Source organism: Pleurodeles waltl, chromosome 8 (genome assembly GCF_031143425.1).
Source record: "Pleurodeles waltl isolate 20211129_DDA chromosome 8, aPleWal1.hap1.20221129, whole genome shotgun sequence".
NCBI lineage: Eukaryota > Metazoa > Chordata > Amphibia > Caudata > Salamandridae > Pleurodeles > Pleurodeles waltl.
This window is the reverse complement of record NC_090447.1, coordinates 145,251,855-145,274,436: the sequence shown is the minus strand read 5'-3', so window position 1 is coordinate 145,274,436 and position 22,582 is coordinate 145,251,855. Positions and strand designations below refer to the sequence as shown.

The window sequence follows — 22,582 nt, the reverse complement described above, 5'->3', positions numbered from 1 at the left end:
ACTCCAAGAAGAAGAGAATGAAAAAGAGTTTGAAGCAGAAGTTTCAAAGAAGCCGAGAAAGGAAAAAAGTAAGTGAATTTTCTGGACGTTACATGGATAAAAAACAAGAGACACTAGAGGTAGAATAAAATGAAGTGAAAAATCAAACTGAAATCCAAGTTTGTGGGGCAGAAAGACAAAACACCTAATCTTGCATAAATATGATGGGACGAGGGAGAGGAATACCCGATGAAGCAAGGAAAAGTATTTGTGTTTTTGTGAGTTTTTAAAAAGAAAGTGGACATCCAGGCCCTCAACAACAGAGAGGTAGGCCAAAACCTGAGCATGCATTTTAGTAGAGAAGAAAGAAAACCAAAAGAAAATTTGAGTCATCGGTATAGAAGCATGACTGGAAGTGCAAAGATGATATATTTGAAATGAACAGAATACTAGCGAGCCAAAACTGTAAAGGGTCCAAGTCGAAGCCATCAACTGTAAATTTGGGGCAAGTGCCGATAAACAATAAGTCCAGGATACAGAGAAAGTGCAGTCAGTTGGTTAAGAATGAAAGCATTCCCCAGCAGGACACTGATCCCTTGAACAAGGAGAGAATTGACCTAATCTGTGTGTGATTTCTGCATGATTGCACTTTGCGCCTCTGCGGCCTGTTCTTAACATGTTAATCTGCTTTACTGAGGGTTGGGGCAATCTTTCCAGTCTACAAAATTCAAAAGGAATGTCCTTGTCAGTGTGTTTTTACTTGCAAACCTCTTGGCTTGGGTCTGCTACCCCGAGACTTCCGGCAAAGCATCAGAATGTCAGTGGTAAGTCTCTACAGCTGGAACGACTCTCTAAGGCACTCACCCTTCACATTATTTCTGCTCTGTTTATCTCGATACATTTCAGAAAATATTCAGTTGGGCTCAAGCCATTTTTTGCGCGAGGGTTTTAAACACTATACTTCAGAAAGAATTGTTTTATGGCAGGGAACTCTTTGCTGAAGACAATCTTTTAGCATAGAGGGGGTCCTTCATAATTGCATAAATATCTCATCAGAAATACCAGATTTTAGTGTAAAAGGGTAGGACTCACAGAAGAGTCGTAGTAAACTATGTAGATAGATGTAACAGGTCACACATTTGTAACTATACTCTAGTGACTCGTCCCATAGCACACCACAAAAGCTGAATTATTTTTAAGCGCTTGACTAGTAGGTGGTGCTATTATCCAGATCAGCAGTGCTTGTTTAAACGTCTCTGCAGGGATGAAAGCCTGAGTTGGCCGCGCTGGGGTTAAAACCCATAATTGCCTGCAGGCCGCCTAGCAGGTGCTCAGTCTATTGATGGATGAGCACAAACTTTGCTCACGAATTTGTAATTCAAAGTGTGTTTACTTTATACTTTACTGATCTCATGTGTAGGCATTGTTGCATGATTATTGCGCATTGATGGGAATTTAATCTGCCAGGGCCGTCTGTTTTGCACCTTGTTAAACACAAGCATTTTCTTGGAAGATTTTGTGACAGAAAATTGAATTGTTCCTATAATTTCATTTTTCGATGCCTATGCACAACTCCAATTCAAAATGTGACATTTTGTAGGTATTGTGTAGGAAAACGCCTTCATCTTAGCACATACTTGTGGTTTGCCAGAGATAGGCCTCAAATATCAAGTTTTCGCTTTTGTTTATAGCCATTTTCTCTATAATCCCAGACATTGATTGTCTCCAAGCACAGCCACCCATATTTCTTCAAAATGGCAGCTGCTGGGGGAATTTGCATTCAGAGCGCCGCAGAGCCCACCACGTGACCCCAGTAACTGCCCTGGCATTTCACTCGTCTCTCGAGAAAAATATTATTGAATTCAGATGACTCAAGCTGGCTTTACTTGAAACTGGAACATAAAATGAAAGCTGTCAGGGGAGGCGCGGGGAGCTGCTGCTTGGACGTGGCAGCAATCTGTGTGACAAAGCTTTCCTGACTCACACCCTGCTCCCTGCCTGTACTCCAGCAGCAGTCGCCGTGGCAAATCCATTCTGACACCTACTCGGCGAAACGGCGCTGCAATGCCTTTTATGCTAGCGGCAGTTTGCCGTGACATATCCCCACTGACTCATACCTGGTTGAAACGACAGATCATTTATCTTAAGCACGACCTGCAGTGACATTCCCTTTCGGACTCCCGCTTGGAGAAAACAGCAGCGCATTACCTTAACCCCAGCAGCAATCTGCTGCGGCGTAGCATTCCTAGGTCTGTGCGAAATTCGCGTAATTTTGCACGAGTACACAGAATTTCTCAAACAATTACGTGAAAGTGCACAAAATGCTAATCTGGCATTTAGTACAATATTTTGGTGCAAATTGCATCTTTGCCAGCATTTTCATTTTGAATGCAAGGGCACGTTTTGCACTAAAGAATCACAAAAAAACAGATGTCGTGAACTCTAACTGCTTGCTTTCTGTTCAGTCACATTCTGTTTGTAATGTACCCATACTTATGCATAGGATTTTAACCTGAACGGACTTGAAGTTACGCACTGTGGCTTACTAGCATATTTTGGGGACTTTCTTATAAAAGGCATAACACGAAATGTCAGAACTTACTTGAGATTGAACCGGTGTAACAAAAAAGCTGTCTGTGGTATGTGTATTCCGCCTTGCACTGGATGTGGTATGTGTATTCCGCCTTGCACTGGATGTGGTATGTGTATTCCGCCTTGCACTGGATGTGGTATGTGTATTCCGCCTTGCACTGGATGTGGTATGTGTATTCCGCCTTGCACTGGATGTGATATGTGTATTCCGCCTTGCACTGGATGTGATATGTGTATTCCGCCTTGCACTGGATATGATATGTGTATTCCGCCTTGCGCTGGATGTGGTATGTGTATTCCTCCTTGCGCTGGATGTGATATGTGTATTCCACCTTACACTGGATGTAATATGTGTATTCCACCTTGCACTGGGTGTGATATGTGTATTCCACCTTGCACTGGGTGTGATGTGTATTCCGCCATGCACTGGGTGTGATGTGTATTCCGCCTTGCACTGGATATGATATGTGTATTCTGCCTTGCGCTGGATGTGATGTGTATTCTGCCTTGCGCTGGATGTGATGTGTATTCTGCCTTGCGCTGGATGTGATGTGTGTATTCCGCCTTGAACTGGATGTGATATGTGTATTCCGCCTTGCACTGGTTATGATATGTGTATTCCGCCTTGCACTGGATATAAGTGTATTCCGCCTTGCACTGGATATAAGTGTATTTCCGCCTTGCACTGGATATAAGTGTATTTCCGCCTTGCACTGGGTGTGATGTGTGTACTCCGCCTTGCACTGGGTGTGATGTGTGTACTCCGCCTTGCACTGGGTGTGATGTGTATTCCGCCATGCACTGGATGTGATGTGCATTCCGCTTTGCACTGGATGTTATATGTGTATTCCACCTTGCACTGGGTGTGATATGTGTATTCCACCGTGCACTGGGTGTGATGTGTATTCCACCTTGCACTGGGTGTGATGTGTATTCCGCCATGCACTGGGTGTGATGTGTATTCCGCCTTGCACTGGATATGATATGTGTATTCTGCCTTGCGCTGGATGTGATGTGTATTCTGCCTTGCGCTGGATGTGATGTGTGTATTCCGCCTTGCACTGGATGTGATATGTGTATTCCGCCTTGCACTGGTTATGATATGTGTATTCCGCCTTGCACTGGATATAAGTGTATTCCGCCTTGCACTGGGTGTGATGTGTGTACTCCGCCTTGCACTGGGTGTGATGTGTGTACTCCGCCTTGCACTGGGTGTGATGTGTGTACTCCGCCTTGCACTGGGTGTGATGTGTGTACTCCGCCTTGCACTGGGTGTGATGTGTGTACTCCGCCTTGCACTGGGTGTGATGTGTATTCCGCCATGCACTGGATGTGATATGTGTATTCTGCCTTTCGCTGGATGTGATATGTGTATTCCTCCTTGCGCTGGATGTGATATGTGTATTCCGCCTTGCACTGGTTATGATATGTGTATTCAGCCTTGCACTGGATATAAGTGTATTCCGCCTTGCACTGTGTGTGATATGTGTGTTCCGCCTTGCACTGTATGTGATATGTGTATTCCACCTTGCACTGGATATGATATGTGTATTCCACCTTGCGCTGGATATGATATGTGTATTCCACCAGCAGCAGTGTGTGTTGGGAGAGATCCCATCTGACTTGCACCTAGTGAACCACAGCACTGTCAGTGAAATAACAACCATGTTCTGTGGCTTCTCATTCACATCTGATGAAATAACCACCCATTGCCTCTCAGCTTTAGAGTTCTGTGGCTCATTATTGTTCCCTATTCAGTGAAACTGGGTATCCCCATTATTCTAGGATCAGCCTCTGGTCACTAATCCTTTCTGACCTGTACTCTGCAAACTACACACTCTGTAGAAAAGGGGTTTGTTATTAGCCAGACTCATCTGTTATAGACTGTATTTTGTTATGTAAGATTTTAAATAGCTAAAAAAGAAAATAGGACAACAAGACCATTTTGTGTACCATTTCTTCCTTAACTGACAGCCCCGTGTGTCTGTTGAAAATCAGAGTTGTGGGTAAACTGTAAACCAGAGAGATGAAAAGACTGATATACAGAATTAATTATAGAACAGGACACAGCTTATTTCTTCTGGTATTGCAGCAGTCAAACCTATAATTGTATACATAGGTTGTAGTGAGTCATGGCGGAGCGTACGTGATGACAGGATCAATGAAGTCACTCGTAATAATTTTAAAAGTATGTCTAAAAAAACTGCAACGTAATAGTTACAACCAAAAAATAATTGAGATACCAGGAAGAGGAGAAGATTACTTTGAAAAGACAAAAGAAATGAAGAAGGGGGATGGCAAGTGGGTCTTTAACACACACTGTTCATCAGAGAGTTAAAATGTATCATGTCTGTCACCGCATGTGATGACCACTAAGTGCTACAAATGAAGAAAAAAGCCATGATCAGACATCAGTACTCTATAACAGAACTATATTATATACTCATGGGTTTAGCTTCATGGGGGCGTATATCCTTTTAGCTGTAGGTCAAGACTGTTCCACAACTTAGTTCCTTGCAGGTTCTTGAAGTGGAGCCAGACATGATTGTAGCTGCATGTGTAAGATGTCTACACTCACTAGGGCTGGTGTGCTAAATTGCCTACTTTTTTCCAATTGCAGCTAAAAAGAATGGTGCGATCTAGTAAGGATTTAAATCTCTCCTCTTTGTCACTGGTGGTATTGATTCAACACCCCGACATAGCCTGCAAGAACAAATTATAAGTTGTTAATTTCTTGAATTTCAGATTCTACTTTACTCTACAAGGTTTTGCTCCTCACATTTATACATCATATTTAATAACATGCCTTTACATTTTTGAGAATGGCAGCTTAAATCTGTAAGTAAGTCCTATGGGGTGCTATCTCTTGTTTTGATTCTGGCCTGAGTGATTGTCTAAAACACTTTAGGTTTGAAGACAATATTGATAGTCAAGCCTCCTGACCAGTCAGCTAAAGTTTCTTGTTAAGTGTGGTGTCGCAATTGTAGACTAAGACGTTTTATGTACTTTCTTACTAACTAATCTAGGCCGAAAAAGATTCAGGGATGGGTTTCTAGTTGCTTGTCGTGAAACAGTAGAAGTCTAACTTCGACACTTTGTACTTCGTGCTTGGCTATCACTATACAAGTTGCCCTCAGTTAAAATGCCAACTTTTATCCAGGAAGGCTGAATAAGAACTTAATTATTTACCTTAAACATCCTTTTATGTCCGAGTGAAACTGCCAACGTGTTTCTTAGTTTAATTTTGACTTTCCACCTAAAATATTTAGTGTCGCATAAATTATCTGGTAGGAGGCATCTAGTTGTTTGCTTCCAAGAATCAGAAAAGTTATGAATGGAGCTGGGTGGATCCGATCGTTTTCTCTGTCAAGCCATTGAAGGGGAGATTTTGGATAGATAGTATTAGGTAGACACCTTATGCCATTGCTTGGTAAGATGGCGATGTGATAATCAGCAAAGTTGGCTGTTCTAATGCCACATTGGTCTTCAACTAATCTTACTTTAGAGCAGTTTGTGACCTCTTCCTTTTCTAATTGAAATTGTTGACTAGATGGTCAACAGTTTTGAAGGAGGATAATGGGAGTCTCTGGAGAAACAACAATAATATATGGTTTACAATTGGACTAAGAAGTATTTTTGTTGCTTCAAACCTTCTACATGATGATAAAACATTTTGATGACCACAAATCAGTTGTACCTAATATTTAATTGTTTTACCTGCATTAATAGACCTGGTATATTAAATACGTTTTGCAAAAAACAGTCATAAGTTCAAAAGTGATCATTTGTACCATTTTAGACCTGTTGTGTCGGCCCCTGAGTTTATAGAATAGATTTTCAGAGACATTGGTTCCGACTTAGGGTATGAATACGATAGCCAGAGACTAGAGATTTGTCACAACATATTCAGTATTGCGGGTCCAGAGGTATCACATTAGTAACTAAAAGAATGATACTGTCCGCATACACAACCAGTTTAATGCATGGTGCCAAACCTAAAACAAGTGCACCTCTCATCTCATTATTTTTAAGGAAAGTAATAGAGGCTGAAGAGCAATTAAAAGAGATGGGGCAAAAGGGGGGCGCCTGGCCTTGATCCTTGTTTCAAACTGAAGAAATTTGAGGTGATATCATTTGTTTTACTATTTGTTTAGGATTATGATAAAGTGCCAAGACACCGCTAATGTAGGAGCTGCCAGTCCAGCCTTATTTAGATTCACTCGTAGGTACAGCCATGACTCTTTATTGTTCCACATCTAATGTAATAGCAGCTGCTGATGCTTCGAGAGTTTTAGCATGTTTTATAGTACGGGCAGACAATCTTGCGATGTCACCAGATAGTCTTCTCCTCGTAGAGATCGTAGGCTATACTGTCAAGGGAGATGAATCGGTTAGCAAGATCATTTGTTTAGACCTTGCTGTCAGAGTTTTTTTTTTTTTTTAATGCTTTATTTTCAAATGTTGTCACTTGGAGACCTATAACAAAAGTGACATAGTCATCAGCAAATACCACATAACATTCATTGTGCAGTGACATCAAAGTGTTGAATAACAGGTTGTGCTAGCCTAGCGCCTGTTCTGAAATCCATTTTCAACAGCTCTCCACAATGGGAGCTTGCGAGTCAGCGTCATATTTACCCAGTCATCACTTCCCCATTGGGGGCTCCACCCACTACGAACCCAGATGTGGGATCCCACGCTCTGTTAGTATCACCTATGTGGGGTCTTTCTCCATTGGTAGAGGCCTTCCCTGACCCCATCAATAAGGAGGGAGCTGGAGCCCCGCCTTCAAGTGCCTCAGCCGCGGGTGCCTCGCTCACCTCTTCTGTCACGTTGCGTAGCATGCTTTTCCAATCCCAGCAATCATCCGCCAGCTGCCCATCCATGTGAACTTCTTTTTATACGTCTCTGGACAATGCCTGAGTAGTGGGCCTCTTATAAGACAGCCAGCGGATGGCCACCTTATGATTAGCTAGCAGAAGCCCCAACTAAACAAATCTGTGGTGCACTCGATCTTCCTTAGGGCATGGAATTAAGCCCAGCAGACAGTAAAAAGTTTGGAGACCTCTGCAGTAGTCCTACCAGATTCCATAAAATGGCAGACGAGAGTCAAAACATGAGGATTTAGAGAAGGGGGGGGGTGGGGCACTAGGGTGTTCCTGGACTTTAAAAAAAAAAATGTTAAAGCTGTCTTGGCAGGGAGCCTTGGCTACTGGAAGAGTATCACTTGCTACTTTAACTTCCTTTTATAATCAAAATAAATTTTAGTGTAAATGTGTCAGTATCTTGTTCTAACTGTATTTGCAAATGAGTTGGGTTTGTTAGCTTTTAGATCGACTGAAAAAAGTTCTCTTTTGCCACTTTATACCAGGCTTCTCTAGTGAGTAGCTTGTGAGCTACTGGTGGCTCTCCAGCTGCCTGTAAGTAGCTCTTCTGGGTTCATCCAAGCATAACATATCGGAACCTTCTGCTTGGTTGACTTGTGTTTCCTCAAAGTGGGTATTTTCAGAGCTCATATGCTGATTTTTCAGTGCCAAATCATGTGAGGAGACTTATTACTAGTATTATTACTTTTGTGCCATGAGTAATGCAGTTGTGACTGACATGTTTTACCTACGTAGAGGCTTTCCAATTTTTACATTACGGCTTGCAGCTCTACCTGATGCACTAAGATGATCAATGCTGGTAATGTGCATAGGGTGGCCACTAATGTAATCTTGACTGTGATTACTATTACAACACAGAAAAGTTTAGTAGCTCGCGATGAATTTAATTGAACAAAAGTAGCTCTTATTATACAAAAGGTTGGAGATCCCTGCTTTATACATTATTTACAGATCATCCTCACACAAGAGCCTATACAGAGAATCGGCCACAATGAAGCTCATCTTTTAGTCATAATGATCTCAGCCTTTCTCTGGATCATTAAGCAGAGGATATAAGCAGACCGAAAACTGTTTTTCCAGGTGCATTAAAAAGTTGAACGCAGTGGCAGGGTAAGGAAGCTGTAAGAAAGAGAGAAAATTCCTGTTGAGAAGCTGATTCAGTTATTATTGAAGGGAATGCTGCAGATAGAAGTGATCGTGGGGTTCGAAATTCTGGGTGCACAACCAATAAACAATTGAATCAAACTAGATATATATATTATTTTTTTTAAGGAAAACAGAAGGGTGGGGAATTCCAAACTGTGTAGGTGACGAGCTCCAACTCCTACCTTTCGTTTACGGGCCATTTTGTTGGATAAGATTGAAGAAGTTTGCATATTACAATACCCAAGGTTGTGTATTGATCAGTCCTCAAATTGATTGATAAGACTAGTCTAAAGTGGTGCTAGGCATGTGCATAGATCACTGTTTCTTGAAGCTGCAATAGTATCTGAGAAATTGTTTTCAGAAGTTTCGCCAGGGATATCTCTAAAATGAAAAGAACAACTGTGGGTGATTTTTTTTTTTTTTGCCCAGTATGAGAGGTTTATTTGAATCTAGCATAAGTGAAGAATAAATGCTTTTTACTTTCTTGTTAAAAACGTGTTTGTTTAAAAAAAGCTACCAAACTCCGTGCATTACTTGCCAGGGCCACGCCATGTAAAAGTAGGGGCGGGGAAGTTGGTGGCAGATTCGATATTTAAAGGTGTGGATTTAGCTTTGTGAAGATTTTTATAGAATTTCCTAGGAGATTGAAGATGTTTCAAGTTGGCAATCGCAGGACTCTGGCATCAGGTGCATTCCTTTGTTCTGAGATGTATCTTTGCTTCCTTTAATTCCTTGGAGTACCAAGGAGCCAATTTCTTGTTCTTAATTCTTTTCTCCTTCAGTAGGATGACAGTATAATCTCACAGGTCGTCGTAGTTAGTGGCTGCTTTGTATACATCGTGGTAATTGGCAGGGGAGGGTAGACAAGATGCAAGAGGTGAGGCTTGTGAGATATATGTTCTTGGTGTCACAAATCCGTAAAGATCTTTTAAATTGGCTGGCTTGGAATGAATTTGAGAGTTAATTGACCCTATACCAGGTCATTAATTGCCCCAGGTCATTAATTGCCCCAGTGCAAGTTGAAGTCATCCACAAATATATTGGTGTTGTATGAGAGGTAATATGATGCATATATTGTTTTATAAAGGCATTGTATTGCTTTGTATTGAAATGCATTGTATGGGGAGCAAGTGCTTCAATTTTCAACAGTTACTGAACTGTGTAGTGGGAAGGGTGCCGGATCTGTAGTATGTCGTACATGAGAGATGGAGGGTGTGGCATTTGAGGTTTGAAGGCTTGCAACAAACTTGGTGCATTTGTGTGTGTTGCAGCAAATAAGCTTGGAGTGGTGCAGAGAGTGGTGGTATGCAGTCGCTAACTATATGTACGGTGTGCCATGGGTGTGGTTTAACATGTCTGGCACCCCATGAACGGTACGGTAGTCCACCAATCAATGTATTACTGCAAAATCTAGTCATGAACTTTTACTTGAATTATATTTATTGAAAACAAGAGACTGAGGGTTCCTGTTGCTGGTATGTTTTATCCAAAATGTATGCAATAATCATTAAGAACTTATACAAAAAGTGCAGACAACTCAGTGCTCAATTGAGTGCATAAATACATAATACACGTATATAAGACACTGTATAAGGCCCCTGGTTCATTACATCGTTTTAGATCTGCATGTTAGGATGTTGTGAATTGTTACACAATCCCTGTTGATCACACTCAATCTGGGAACCGGTGGGGGGAGAAAAAGGGGTTATGTCAATGTTTCGATCCCAAGTGAATGAAGCGGTCTCTTCAGGACTAAGCCATCTGGCTCAGACCCAATTGGAAGTTCTTCCTAAACGTACAGTCTACTTCTTCAGGTTTACACTACCATCAATTGTCGTAGTCCTGTCTATACATGAACAATCGTATCTCAAAGGCCCTATCAAATTCTAATCACCTCAGAAGTCAACCCAGAGACCATCATGCACTGTCAAGTGTCACGTTAAATTTGATGCGCTTAATATGCTTTCAGTAGGTCAGTCCGTATGGTCAGATTCAGTCCCATTCAGTTTCTTGTGTGCGGTGAAAATCAACTGCCCTCGGTAGCCAGCATGGTCCGTTTCAAACAACTGAATTTCTTAAATACACAGTGAACATCACCCACTCTCCATAACCGGCATTACCTGCCGCATGCCGTCAGGCGTACCAGTTTAGCAGTTTGTGAGGATCAGTCAATAATTTGTGATCATATGGATGGGAAGATTCAGGTATTTAATGCCTTCCAGAGCTGGAGGCTGTTGGTCAGTAGTCCTTATTCTGGCAGGCATTTGAATTCCAGAGTTTGGATATCTGAACAGAACGGAAGCCTGGTCCAGGCCAGTGGACTGCTCGGTGAACAGTGCACATTACTTTAAAGGTTGGGCTTCTAGCTGCTGGGAGCCAGTGTAAAGAAAAAAAGCCAAGCGCAATGTGGGTCCGCATTGGTAGGTTGAGGAGCTGTATGCCAGTGGCATTCTGAGTTTTTTTATTTTTTATATTTCTCACCATATTAATGGAGGTGCTCCTAATTAGAGCCTGTTTTGGTTCTCCAGATGGGAGAATACTAGGGCTATATTAGCTTGGATCTTTTGAAGGAACCTCCGGCATGGTACTTACACTTCCTCCAGTTATGACTGGATTGGGCGCAGATGGAATGATCATCTCCCTGTGGCTGTTACATATTGATGCTTCTTGGAGGCGTTGGGACGTTGCCCTAAGTTCCACAATCAGTTGTTGAAACGTGAGGATTGATGGAATTTGTAAACATGCACATGCACATGAGGGCAGATGCAGTCACACAATCCATCCAGGAGACATCATGCTTATTTTATGTCTGTTGTGAAATGTCCTGACACGTAGGCGCCTGACGCAGACCGTGACCTTTCACCATAATGTAATTCGAGCTCACAAGCCTTTCAGCAGTTAAAGGAACTTTCAATGACTTTTATTAGCTTTGGAACATCAGTAATTTCATAGAACAGATAATGATAAAAATATGTTTGAGCTGTTGTGCAGGGTTAGGGAATATGTACCTCATATAAGGGATGGTGTATTTGCCGGAGGAGAATGAGGAGCTCTGGAAAAGAGCTCGACCATCAGATGGCTTGATGTATTTGAAGTTTGTGGCGGTTCCCTTTGGTGGTTGCTGATCTCTCTGTGATAAAATACCACTTTCTCTGCCTAGTTATTGTCCTGGTTTACGAGCAAATGATTTATAAAAAAAAAAATAGATTTATGAAAGCATTCCAGTTCTGTAGGATAGCAACGCAATCCGTAGATGAGGCCTCGCTTGTACATGATTTTCCGCATTTAAAGAGAATACATGTACGGAATGCAGAACGTTGAAGACATAAATGTACATTTGCTTGTGTATTGTGCTTTTTTTTTTTTTTTCCCCAAGGGTAAATCCTTTCCTCTAAAACTCCATCAGTTATGGGGGGGTGCTGTCCCTATTTTCACCTTTGGAAGGCAGTTATATCGCGACAGACATCATATATAAATAACCAGCTACTATCGCCGTCCAGAATTGAGTGCCTGCACTTTTATCTGAAAGGTAGAGCACCTGCACTTCTCAGCCCTGGTGCAGTACATTTAATTGGAGATTACTGACACTTCTCATGAGCAAACATCTGGTCTAAATAGTTAGTATCAGCACTTCGTTTTTTTTTTATTTAACCAGATTGTCAGGGATGGTTAAAGAAGCAAACGGTGCCATGAATGTTTGCAAAGATCTGAGAAAGAGACAGAATGTGGAATGGTTAGCTTGATATTACATCCAAACTAATAGCAGCGGTTGCAGCTATCACTGCCAACGCCACGGAATTAGCAAATACTGACCTTTGTCCTGTTTACCTGGAAGTATAAAAAGCACACGAATGACACACTCAGGTCTCCGGTTTCAGTTTTATGTTGAACGTTTGACTGGGGCTTCTGCAGGCCACACAGGGAATTGCTGCTTATCCCAGTTCAAAGATTGAAACCTTCGTCCTCATACCTTCATCTTGTTCTCTTTCAGCCGTGTAAATGAGTATGGAAGATTATGATTTCCTGTTCAAGATTGTTTTAATTGGAAATGCTGGCGTGGGGAAGACCTGCTTAGTACGGCGCTTCACTCAGGTAAGAGATGCTTTCATCATAAGTCCCACCATAGAGACTCCAACTTTTGTGCCCTGGTTGTGAATAATTGAAGTTTTGTACGCTCATTTCCAAATTTTGCCAGGGGAAAAGGCATTGGGTGAAGAGAATGTGTGCCATGAGCCTATTTTGAGTTCTTCGCAAATAGTCACTACATACAAAGGGTTTAGGGCTGGGCAAAGTTTAAATTACACCCGCAAAATGTGTGATATCCCTTGCGTTTTGGAAATAATATACATTTTGCATTAATTGGTTTTGTGTGATTTTGACCATTCATGTTCATGTAAAAATTGTTTTTTTTTTAACTTTATGCAGAGTCGGTTCTTGCATGAAAATAGGCACACAAGATACTGCCATACAACAGTTAATAGTGAAGGGGAAATTTTGCTTAGTATTCATGAGAAAAAAATGACATATTTTCACTCGGCCCTAGTTTGGATCACGGAGGTCTTGTCCCTGCATCAGTGTGTGTTATCTGTCACAAAACAGGGAGTACGTGGTTAAATTCTGGTGCACACGTTATATTATGTAGCGTCCAAGGACCAATTGAGTTCTCGATCTGTCTCTGGTCACTTTCTGGTAGAGCAGACATGCACTACAGTTGCCTTCTTGAAAGAAGAGTTCTTCACCATAGTAACGCCTGATATTGACACACGCTTGATGAGAAAAGAGCAGTCAATAGTAATACACTCAACTAATTGTCAAGCTTTGGTGGTAGATGCATTATGAAGACTGTTGGTATGCCTCCTTAGTGTTTTCCGGTGTCTCCGCATGGATTCATTGTGGCTCTGCAGACACTACCCTGGTGTCTCCCAGGCCTTCCTAATGTTTCTGACTTCCCAAAGTCTTTGCCTATTTCCACAGTGCTTCTAGCGCCTCTCCATGTTCCGTTAGTGTCTTCCAGGGTCTCTCCACTGCCTTCCCAAATTTTTCAAGTGTCTCTCAGGTTTTTGCCGGAAATTACATTACAGTCTTCACTTGTCTATCCCGCTGCCCTCGTGTCACTTTGTGTTTTTCGGGTGCGGTTCTGTGCTCCCCCCACTTACGCGTACACCAAGTGTTGCTCTTATTTAGTTTAATATGACATCTTGACCCGTGATGCCTAAGAGGCCAAGTGTGGGCTTTGATGCTGATTCCTCTCCTGGTCACCCAGCGATGCACAGTGCAAATACATTTTACAAGAGCTGTTTTTGGCCCACCAGTTCTAATAATGGAGAACAAGAAGGATACAAACACTACAGTCAGTACATTGTAAAATTCCAGCTGAGCAGTCTCGCCTAAGAATAAATATGTTTTTACTGAATCTCAGAGAGCAGGAACAATAACAAGTTGGCTGTTATAAAATCGTTATCAAATGCCTCTTCTTTCTCCCAAAAGAGCTTTGTTGCGAGGTTTTGATGGGCATTTTCAAGGGTACTCTGTGAGAATAGGAATACTGTTGGGTGGGTGGCAGTGAGCTGAGACGTAGCGGTGGATGGAGGCTGACATAAACAAAAGGGTTGCCATGGCTGGGAAGAGGCATTATATAAAGAGACACGATGGCGTGAGCTGAAGGGACAGTTGCCGAAGGTACTGGAGATCGGAAATGGACATGCTGTATTGTTCATAGGCGCTTAATTTTCTTCATTAGCATATAAAAGTACAGTGTGCCCTTTGTTTTTTAATGTGAGAGGAATCATTTCCAGAGTATTTCTCCTGTCCCTTGTTCTCCCTCCTCACAACTCAATGGATGCAATTCCTTAAAGGGAAAATATATGTTGTTTTAGGGTAGAAGAAATCTGTATGAAGCAATACATGTTTCCATTGATTCCTTGAGTTCACGTGGAATATTAATGTACAAAAAGGATTTGTACTTTTATTGCTGTACTATCAATATACCTATCTGAAATCTTAAAGTAGGGTTTATATATACAGATGGTTTGCATTATACCTTCGCAGTAGCTGTCGGTTGTACAATGGGTAGTACCATTGTTCCTCAAGCCTGCATGTTGAGTTGTCAATATTACCACTTTAGTGATAAGATTTGTACTGCCAACGCATTGTTACCACCTACTAATGCTTACGTTTCTAAGCATCATTGACTGTGTTGAGTAGCTTCTAGACAAATTACAAAATGTCACAGTGAGAAGCCATTTTAGCGCATTATATTACCCTGTTTCTAGAGCAAAGGGTGAAATTATATTTTTATTGACATCATTAAGGCTGCAGTAGTCTGCAGCAATCTTAGAGCCCAGCATTTTTAGCCTCCGTGAACATGTTTTCATCACCCATTTGCAAACGCCACAGACTTGCCACTCAGCCGTTCAGTTGGCCATGCATCCCACAGGAAGCTAAAAGAACCATCCTTTGGTTCTTAGACTTTTGGTTATTTCTCCTGGATCCTTTCAGTGTTCCTTTGTAATGGTCAGAAATGCAGCAGTCATGTTTGCAAGTACGCTAGCTATTGTTCCTCAAACCTAAGCTTTGGTCTTCACTTGTTTATTATTTAGCTTGGATACTTTTCTGCAGGATGTTCCTATTCTGGAGCTTTCCCCGAAGAATCAAAGTTGAGGGACTAGCTTCTTCAATTCTGGATTACGGTAACAGTTTACATCTCCAGAGTGCTCATTGTGCCAGTCTGCCCTCTCACCCACACTGATAGACAAGAGCATGTCCCTGCTCAAATCACAAAACCTACTGTCATCATTGTCCATCTTTCTTAATTGATGTATGGAAACATTTTGACCATGGCCAAAGTGTTTACTCCTTCTCTTATAAATTAATCCCCTTTACTGTAGTTCACAGAACAGGAAAAGATAGCATAGCTATTTTAATAGCGGTCGGAGGACTGCATCTCTTCATGGATTTCTCACGCATGTAGAAACACCTCTATGTTTCTGGTCTGTAACAAGCACCTAAAGTGATGTCACTTTCCCCTGTTAATCCAGTGCCAGTGTAAAGGCACAGATTCTTCATTGTCCAACTCCTTTTTTGATACCATTATGTTTATGACAAGGCACTTTAACATCAAATAATGTATCACACCTTAGTCTCCTCCTACTACTCCAAAAGCAATCCTGCACACTATACGCACTACAAACAGCTCTTCCTGCCTGGAAAAATATATCTGAGTAATCAATCAATCAGGAATTTGTAAAGCGCACTACCCACCTGTGAGGGTCTCAAGGCGCTGAGGTGGGGGAGGGGGTATAGGGGGTGGATGGGGAGGTGCTGCTACTGCTCAAACAGCCAGGTCATGAGATGTCTCCTGAAGGTAAGGAGGTCATTGGTCTGACGCAGGTGGGTGGGAAGAGTGTTCCACGTCTTGGTGGGGAGGTGCAAGAATGATCTGCCCCCGGTTGTAGTTCTGCAGATGCTTGGGCGGTTGCGAGGTCGGCGGAGCGGAGATGCCGGGTTGGGGTGTAGAAAGAGAGCCGTATAAGGTATTCTGGTCCGGTGTTGTGTAGTACTTTGTGAGCGTGGGTAAGATGAGCTTTAGGTTTACACTATCTGAATGGGCCCTGCATTAAATGCACAGAAATACTTAAACTTCAACCACTAAAATGACAGCTTTCTTTCTTTCTTTCTTTCTTTCTTTCTTTCTTTCTTTCTTTATTTCTTTCTTTCTTTCTTTCTTTCTTTCTTTCTTTCTTTCTTTCTTTCTAACTGGAGCAGATGCCCCTGCCCACAATTTTCTAGGGTGTCAAGTCAGGATGTTTCATAATCTGAAAGACAGAAAAGTGTTGTTTCAGCTAGGAAACGTGACTAGTTGTGAACTTGGAACGGGAAGATAATGAAAATTCAGTTTGCATTTTAAAGAGGAGATCTTTGCTTTTTAGAGAGCGCAAAAGAAGCTAGGTGTGCCTTAAGCTTTTGGTATGAAATTAATATTATTAAATTGAAACTTACCTGCGCCCTCACCAGCCTACCAAATAACTGTTGTACGTGCTATTTTTTACCCCATTCATACTGGCAGGTGGTACAGCCGAATTGCTCTCTTGTGACCTTTTCTCCACCAAGCAAAACAAAAAGGCTAAATGACCTCTTAAGAATTAGGGTCTACCTACAATAAGAAAAGATAATGGACTTTGTGCACTGGATTGAATTCTTAGTGGCAATCTACAGCATAAGGTGGTTCTTCTTGATTCCACACAAACCATCACTCAGTCTGTGTGAAAAGTGAGAGAAACCCTTAACACATCATTGAGACAGTTTGATAGTTCTAAGGCATACTTTGCCTGATTATATCCTGTGTCCTCTGATACCCTATTCTTACAAAGGGCTGGGACATTTTTGGGTAAATCTGTTCGAGATATATATGTGTATATATATCTCTGAGCTAACATTTCTAAACAAGGGAAAATGCCCCAGGCCACAAAATCCGACATTTTAGGATATCTGACCTAGGCAAACCAGATCAGCATCTCTCCACCCCTGAACAGCCATCTGGTCTCAACCACTAGGTTATGCCCCCTTTGCATGAGACGAGAAGTAACCCCTGACTTGACGTGGCCCTTGTTTTACTCTATGCAACATTAGACATGTTTCCCTTTTTTCTTTTAAAAACGTTGACCCTATCGACATATTATGGGTTCAGTTTTAACTCTGCATGGGAGACAGATGCATTGTTTGCTAAGAGGTCTGCTGCATGTTCTTGATAAGGTGCAACTTACCTTGTTTGATCTGAAGTTGCAGTTTTTACAGTGAATTCGGCCCTGCTTGTGCCAATTTGATATTTTTAATTTGGTGAGTTAGGTACTTTTTAGAATGTTATGTATGTAACTGTAATTGTGCATGTGATTGATTACAAATGTTGTGTTTTTATAGATTAGACCTGCATTAACAAACATTCTAAAAAGTTGTGCATGAATGCATATGTTCATAGAACATAAGGATTGCCATTAAAGTACAAGTCAGTCAATAAATTAATCTCCAGTGTTTTACACTCTAATTCTGTATAGTTCTTTTGAGTATATACTTAGCTTAATGAGATTCCTCTTCTTTACCGTTTTCCACTACGATCCAAATAGTGATATATTTGACCCTAAACATTTTCAAGACCTAGGTGATGGCTTTAGATTGAACAAGATTGATTGTGCTGCTTCCCCATAGCACCACAAGTCAAAGTTTCTGATTTACGATTGCATCATTTACCTCTTAATAGCTTTTGAAACAGTCAGCTATGCCCATGCTGCTTTGGACAGCTTGTGTGGCTAGGGCAGTAGAGGCGGTTGTGAATTATGTCCTGTACCTGTTCACATTATTCCTTTCTGGACGCTCGCATTTCGTCAAAATGGCCTGATCCTTTTTGCTGTTCACTTATGGTGTGCCCAAGGGATTGGAAGTCACGTGTGGAGCTCCAGGGTCTGACCCATCACAGTCAATGTGCACTCTCTTAATGGAGCCTTTGGGAGATCTAGACATCAGGCAGGCTGTGGGCATCCACCAGCACTTTGGTATCACCACATTCTGGTATGAAGTTGTTTAGCCATCATCGGGAACGTTTAAAATAGCAGATCTTTAATTAACTTAAAAGAAACTAGAATACATCTTTTTTGTTCTTCAGACATCCTCCATTTTTGTTGTGCTACATTCTGAGCCTCACAGTAAACGAAGGCCATGGTCGTAGGAGAAGATTGGATTTCTTCTCTTGATCTCCTCATGAAAGTCATGAAGTTTTTTATTGGGCTCTGTTCTTTTTCTCAAGTAGCAAATCGTGATGATGAATCCTTTAGCACTTTACAAACTGTTAAAACCAAGAAAGGTGAAACCATTCATTCCATGTATTAGATTTAGATCAGGTGTGAAGCCAGTGTTTTATGTGCCTATTCATTGTAGAAATGCCATGCCGGTGGACCTTCCTTGAATAGTTTGCTGACATTGAAGTCAGTACTTACACTGGTTGCATGCTTGATGCTATCACTTATGTAGTAGCTTGCCGACATTGACGCTGATTTCTTTCAAACTAGTCTGCATAGTACATGAAGCAGTAAACTTCCAAAAATGTGATTTATGTGGGTCTGAGCAAAATGACAATTTCATTGACAAAATTGTGAAATTCATAATTTTCAAGTTGGACAACATTTACCAAACTGCTCGTAAAACAGTTTTAAATCCATTTCGTTCCAGGGAACTACTTTGTGCAAAAAACTTTGCACCGAGAGACTTTTCTGCTCAAGTGTCACCTGCTTGTAGCTCACATAACTTTTTTTTTTTTTTTTTTAATCCAAGCGATGCCCTCGCGTGTAAACGCTGCATAAAATACCGGCAAACCATTTTTTTTGTGCTTAAAGCGTAATCTGTGAAATATTCATGAACTTTAACAAGAAAAATTACAGTTTCACACACCCCTGATTTAATGAAGAAGCCTTAAAATAACCAGCAGTGAGGAATTCCTCGGTCACAGAATACCTAATGTTAGACAGCTGAGACCCTGAATCAAGCCCTCTCTGCTGCAGCTTTGCTGCCTCCAAAATCACTTCTTGAATCAACCTGATTGGCCACATCTCTGCAACAGTTCTGCATTTGTCATATCCATTTTACTTTGAAGTCTTTTCCACTTTACTTTGATTGTTCTTTGTTGTATTTTCTATTATGCAGCTCATTTTATTGTTGAATCAATTATTTTATCACGTTTCCTCCTTAAAAAAAAAATTTGAAGTAAATAAATACCAATCCTAGTAAAACTACATGTTTTTAAAAAACGACATGCATTAACTGAGCTGTTATGATATGAAACCTTCAAGGGCATGAATATCATAAATGCACCGTTGTTTCAAAAGTTCTCACCAGAAGTATAGAGAGTTGGGTGCACATATGTGCCCAATAATCTGCTTTAAGCAACTTGGCACAATGTTTATCAGAGTTTCCTTTTCTTCCATTTGAAAACAAACGTGTTCCTAGATGAGCACCATGTGGAGTATTGTAGGAAGCTGGCTCTGTATATACTATCTCAAAATGAGATATAGTGTGCAGAGTCCAGGGGTTCCCCAAGAGGCTTGACAGAGGCGATAGTAGATAATACTAATGCTCTATTTGTGGTAGTGTGGTCGAGCAGTTAGGCTTATCAGAGGGTAGTGTTAAGCATTTGTTGTACACACACAGGCAATAAATGGGAACACACACTCAAAGACTTAACTCCAGGCCAATAGGTTTTCATATACAAACATTTTATTTTAGAACCACAAGATTCAGATTTCAAGTAGATACATACATTGTAAGGTACTTGGCATGGGTAAGTATAGAACTTTGGAATAAGCTATTTTAAAAGTGTACACTGCAAAGTTCAGCAGTTCCTTGAGGAGGTAAGTGCAAGTTAGTTTAGTAGGTAAGTAAAACACTTACAAGTTCAGTCTCCGGGGCATAGGCAGCCCACCGTTGGGGGTTCAAGTCAACCCCAAACACCCAGCAACACCGGGCCGGTCAGGTGCAGAGGTCAAAGAGGGGACCAAAAAACATAGGCACCTATGGAGACTTGGGGTGCTCCAGTTCCAGTCTGCCAGCAGGTGAGTACCTGCGTCCTTGGAGAGCAGACCAGGGGGGTTTTGTAGAGCACTCGGGGGGGGGGGGGGGCGGGAGATCACAAACAGGCATACAAAATACACCAGCAGCGGGATGCAGTGTGCAAAGTAGGTGTCGGGTTTTGTATTGGTTTCAATGGAGGGACCCGGGTGGGGAGGGGGGGTCACTCTGGCGATGCAGGCAGGGCACAGTAGGGCTTCTCGGGCCAGCCACCGACTGGGCAAAGATGATGGCTGCCTGGTGGTCACTCCTGCACCGGTAGTTGGTTCCTCTCGGGCCTAGGGGCTTCTGGTGCAGTGCTACTTCCAGGTGTCGGGTTCTTTGTTACTGGGCCGTCGCGGTCAGGGGGAGCCTCTGGATTCTCTCTGCAGGCATCGCCGTGGGGGTGCAGGGAGGTCATCTCAGGGTGACCAGGTCATGGGAGTGGCCTAGGGGTCCTCGCTGCAGTGTTGGTTTCTCTGGACATGGGCTGGGGTGTCAGGTGCAGAGTGTGGGGGACTCACGCTTCTGGAGTGAGGTGAGTCCCTTTAAAGATGGTTTCTCCTTGCTTGATTGGACAGGTCCGCTGTCCACAGGAGTTTCTTGGTCCTTTGTAGTTGCAGGGCAGTTCTCTGAGTTGGCAGAAGACACTGGGCCCGCAGGGTGCGTCGCTGGTGCAGGATCTTTGAAGTTGAAGACAGGCCGGTAGGGCTGGGGCCAAAGCGGTTGTCGTCTTCCTTCTTCTCTGCATGGTTTTTCAGCTAGGCAGTCCTTCTTCTTTGTAGGTCATCAGGAATCTGATTTCCTGGGTTCAGGGCCGCCCCTAACTCCTAGATTTAGGGGTGTGTTTAGGGCTGGAGGGCAGTAGCCAATGTCCCTGAGGGTGGCTACACCCTCCTTGTGCCTCCTCCCTTTTGGGAGGGGGGCACATCCCTAATCCTATTAGGCTAAATCCTCCAAAGCAAGATGGAGGATTTTCCAAGGAGGAGGTCACTTCAGCTCTGGTCACCTTAGAGGTGGACCTGGCTGAGAGGGTGACTCCTCCTTGTTTTTCTCATTATCTCCCTGGACTTGCTGCCAAACGTGGGGGCTGTGTCCGGATGGGGCGGGCATACCACTAGCTGGAGTACCCTGGGGCATTGTAACACAAAGCCTGAGTCCTTGATGCTCACTGCTAGGTGTTACAGTTCCTTCAGGGGGAGGTGTGAAGCACCCCCACCCAGTGCAGGCTTTGTTTCTGGCCTCAGAGCACAACTGCTCTCACCCCAGGGGGTCAAACTGATCTCTCAGTGGCAGGCTGGCACAGAATAGTCAGTCCTGCAATGAAGGATTGGGTAAAATACAGAGGGCATCTCTAAGATGCCCTCTGTGTGCATTTTCTAATAAATCCAGCACTGGCATCAGTGTGGGTTTATTATTCTGTGAAGTTTGATACCAAACTTCCCGGTGTTCAGTGTAGCCATTATGGAACTGTGGAGTTCGTTTGACAATATGGCCACACTGTACTTACAATGTCTAGGTACCGACTTTGACACTGTAGGGACATATTGCTCATGCAGCTATGCCCTCACCTGTGGTATAGTGCACCCTGCCTTAAGGCTATAAGGCCTGCTAGAGGGGTAACTTACCTATGCCAGAAGCAGTATTTTGTGTGCATGGCATCCTGAGAGGGATGCCATGTCGACTTTGCCTTTTTCTCCCCACCAACACAACCAATCTGCAATGGCAGGGTGCATGTGTTAGTTGAGGGGTCCTTAGGGTGGCACAACACATGGTGCAGCCCTTAGAGACCATCCCTGGTCACAGGGCCCTTGGTACCATTGGTACCTTTTATAAAGGGACTTATCTGTGTGCCACGGGTGTGCCAATTGTGGAAACAATGGTACATTTTTAGTGAAAGAACACTGGTGCTGGGGCCTGGTTAGCAGGGTCCCAGCACACTTCTCAGTCATCAGTATGAGGCAAAAGTTGTGTTGGGGCGGTGGGGGGGCATGGGGGGTTTAACTGCAACAAGGAGCCATGTTCCTACATGTATCAAATATAAGAAAGCTTGAGAAAATGTATGTTTTTTTATGTCATGCTAATAACTCTTCTAACATACATAACTACTTTGTGACCAGCTTTCAGATGCTTCAGGAAGGATACATGGCTGTCAACAGTAGCTAGCTAGTAAAAAGTGATTCCAAAGATCTGCTGAAATTGCACACAAGGCTCTGCCACATTTGATAAATCTCAGAAATGGCCATAAGATCTCGAGAGAAAGAACCTAGCAGGCAGGATGGGAAATTTGGGATTTAGTAAAGAATGTCACTGCTCAAATACATTTTTGATAACCATTCTAAAATGAATATAAACTCAATTAGTGCTTGATAAGTATTCAGTCAATTATG

General features: G+C 42.4%; 1 protein-coding gene across 1 annotated transcript in view; it reads left to right on the top strand.

The window, feature by feature from the left end:
• Positions 1–22,582, top strand: part of RAB30 (RAB30, member RAS oncogene family) — a 152,844-nt gene that overhangs the window by 74,790 nt on the left and 55,472 nt on the right. The window contains exon 2 of the mRNA XM_069203942.1: positions 12,595–12,695. Coding sequence (XP_069060043.1) covers positions 12,603–12,695 — 93 coding nt within the window. The 5' untranslated portion in view covers positions 12,595–12,602. The remainder of the gene's footprint in view (positions 1–12,594; positions 12,696–22,582) is intronic.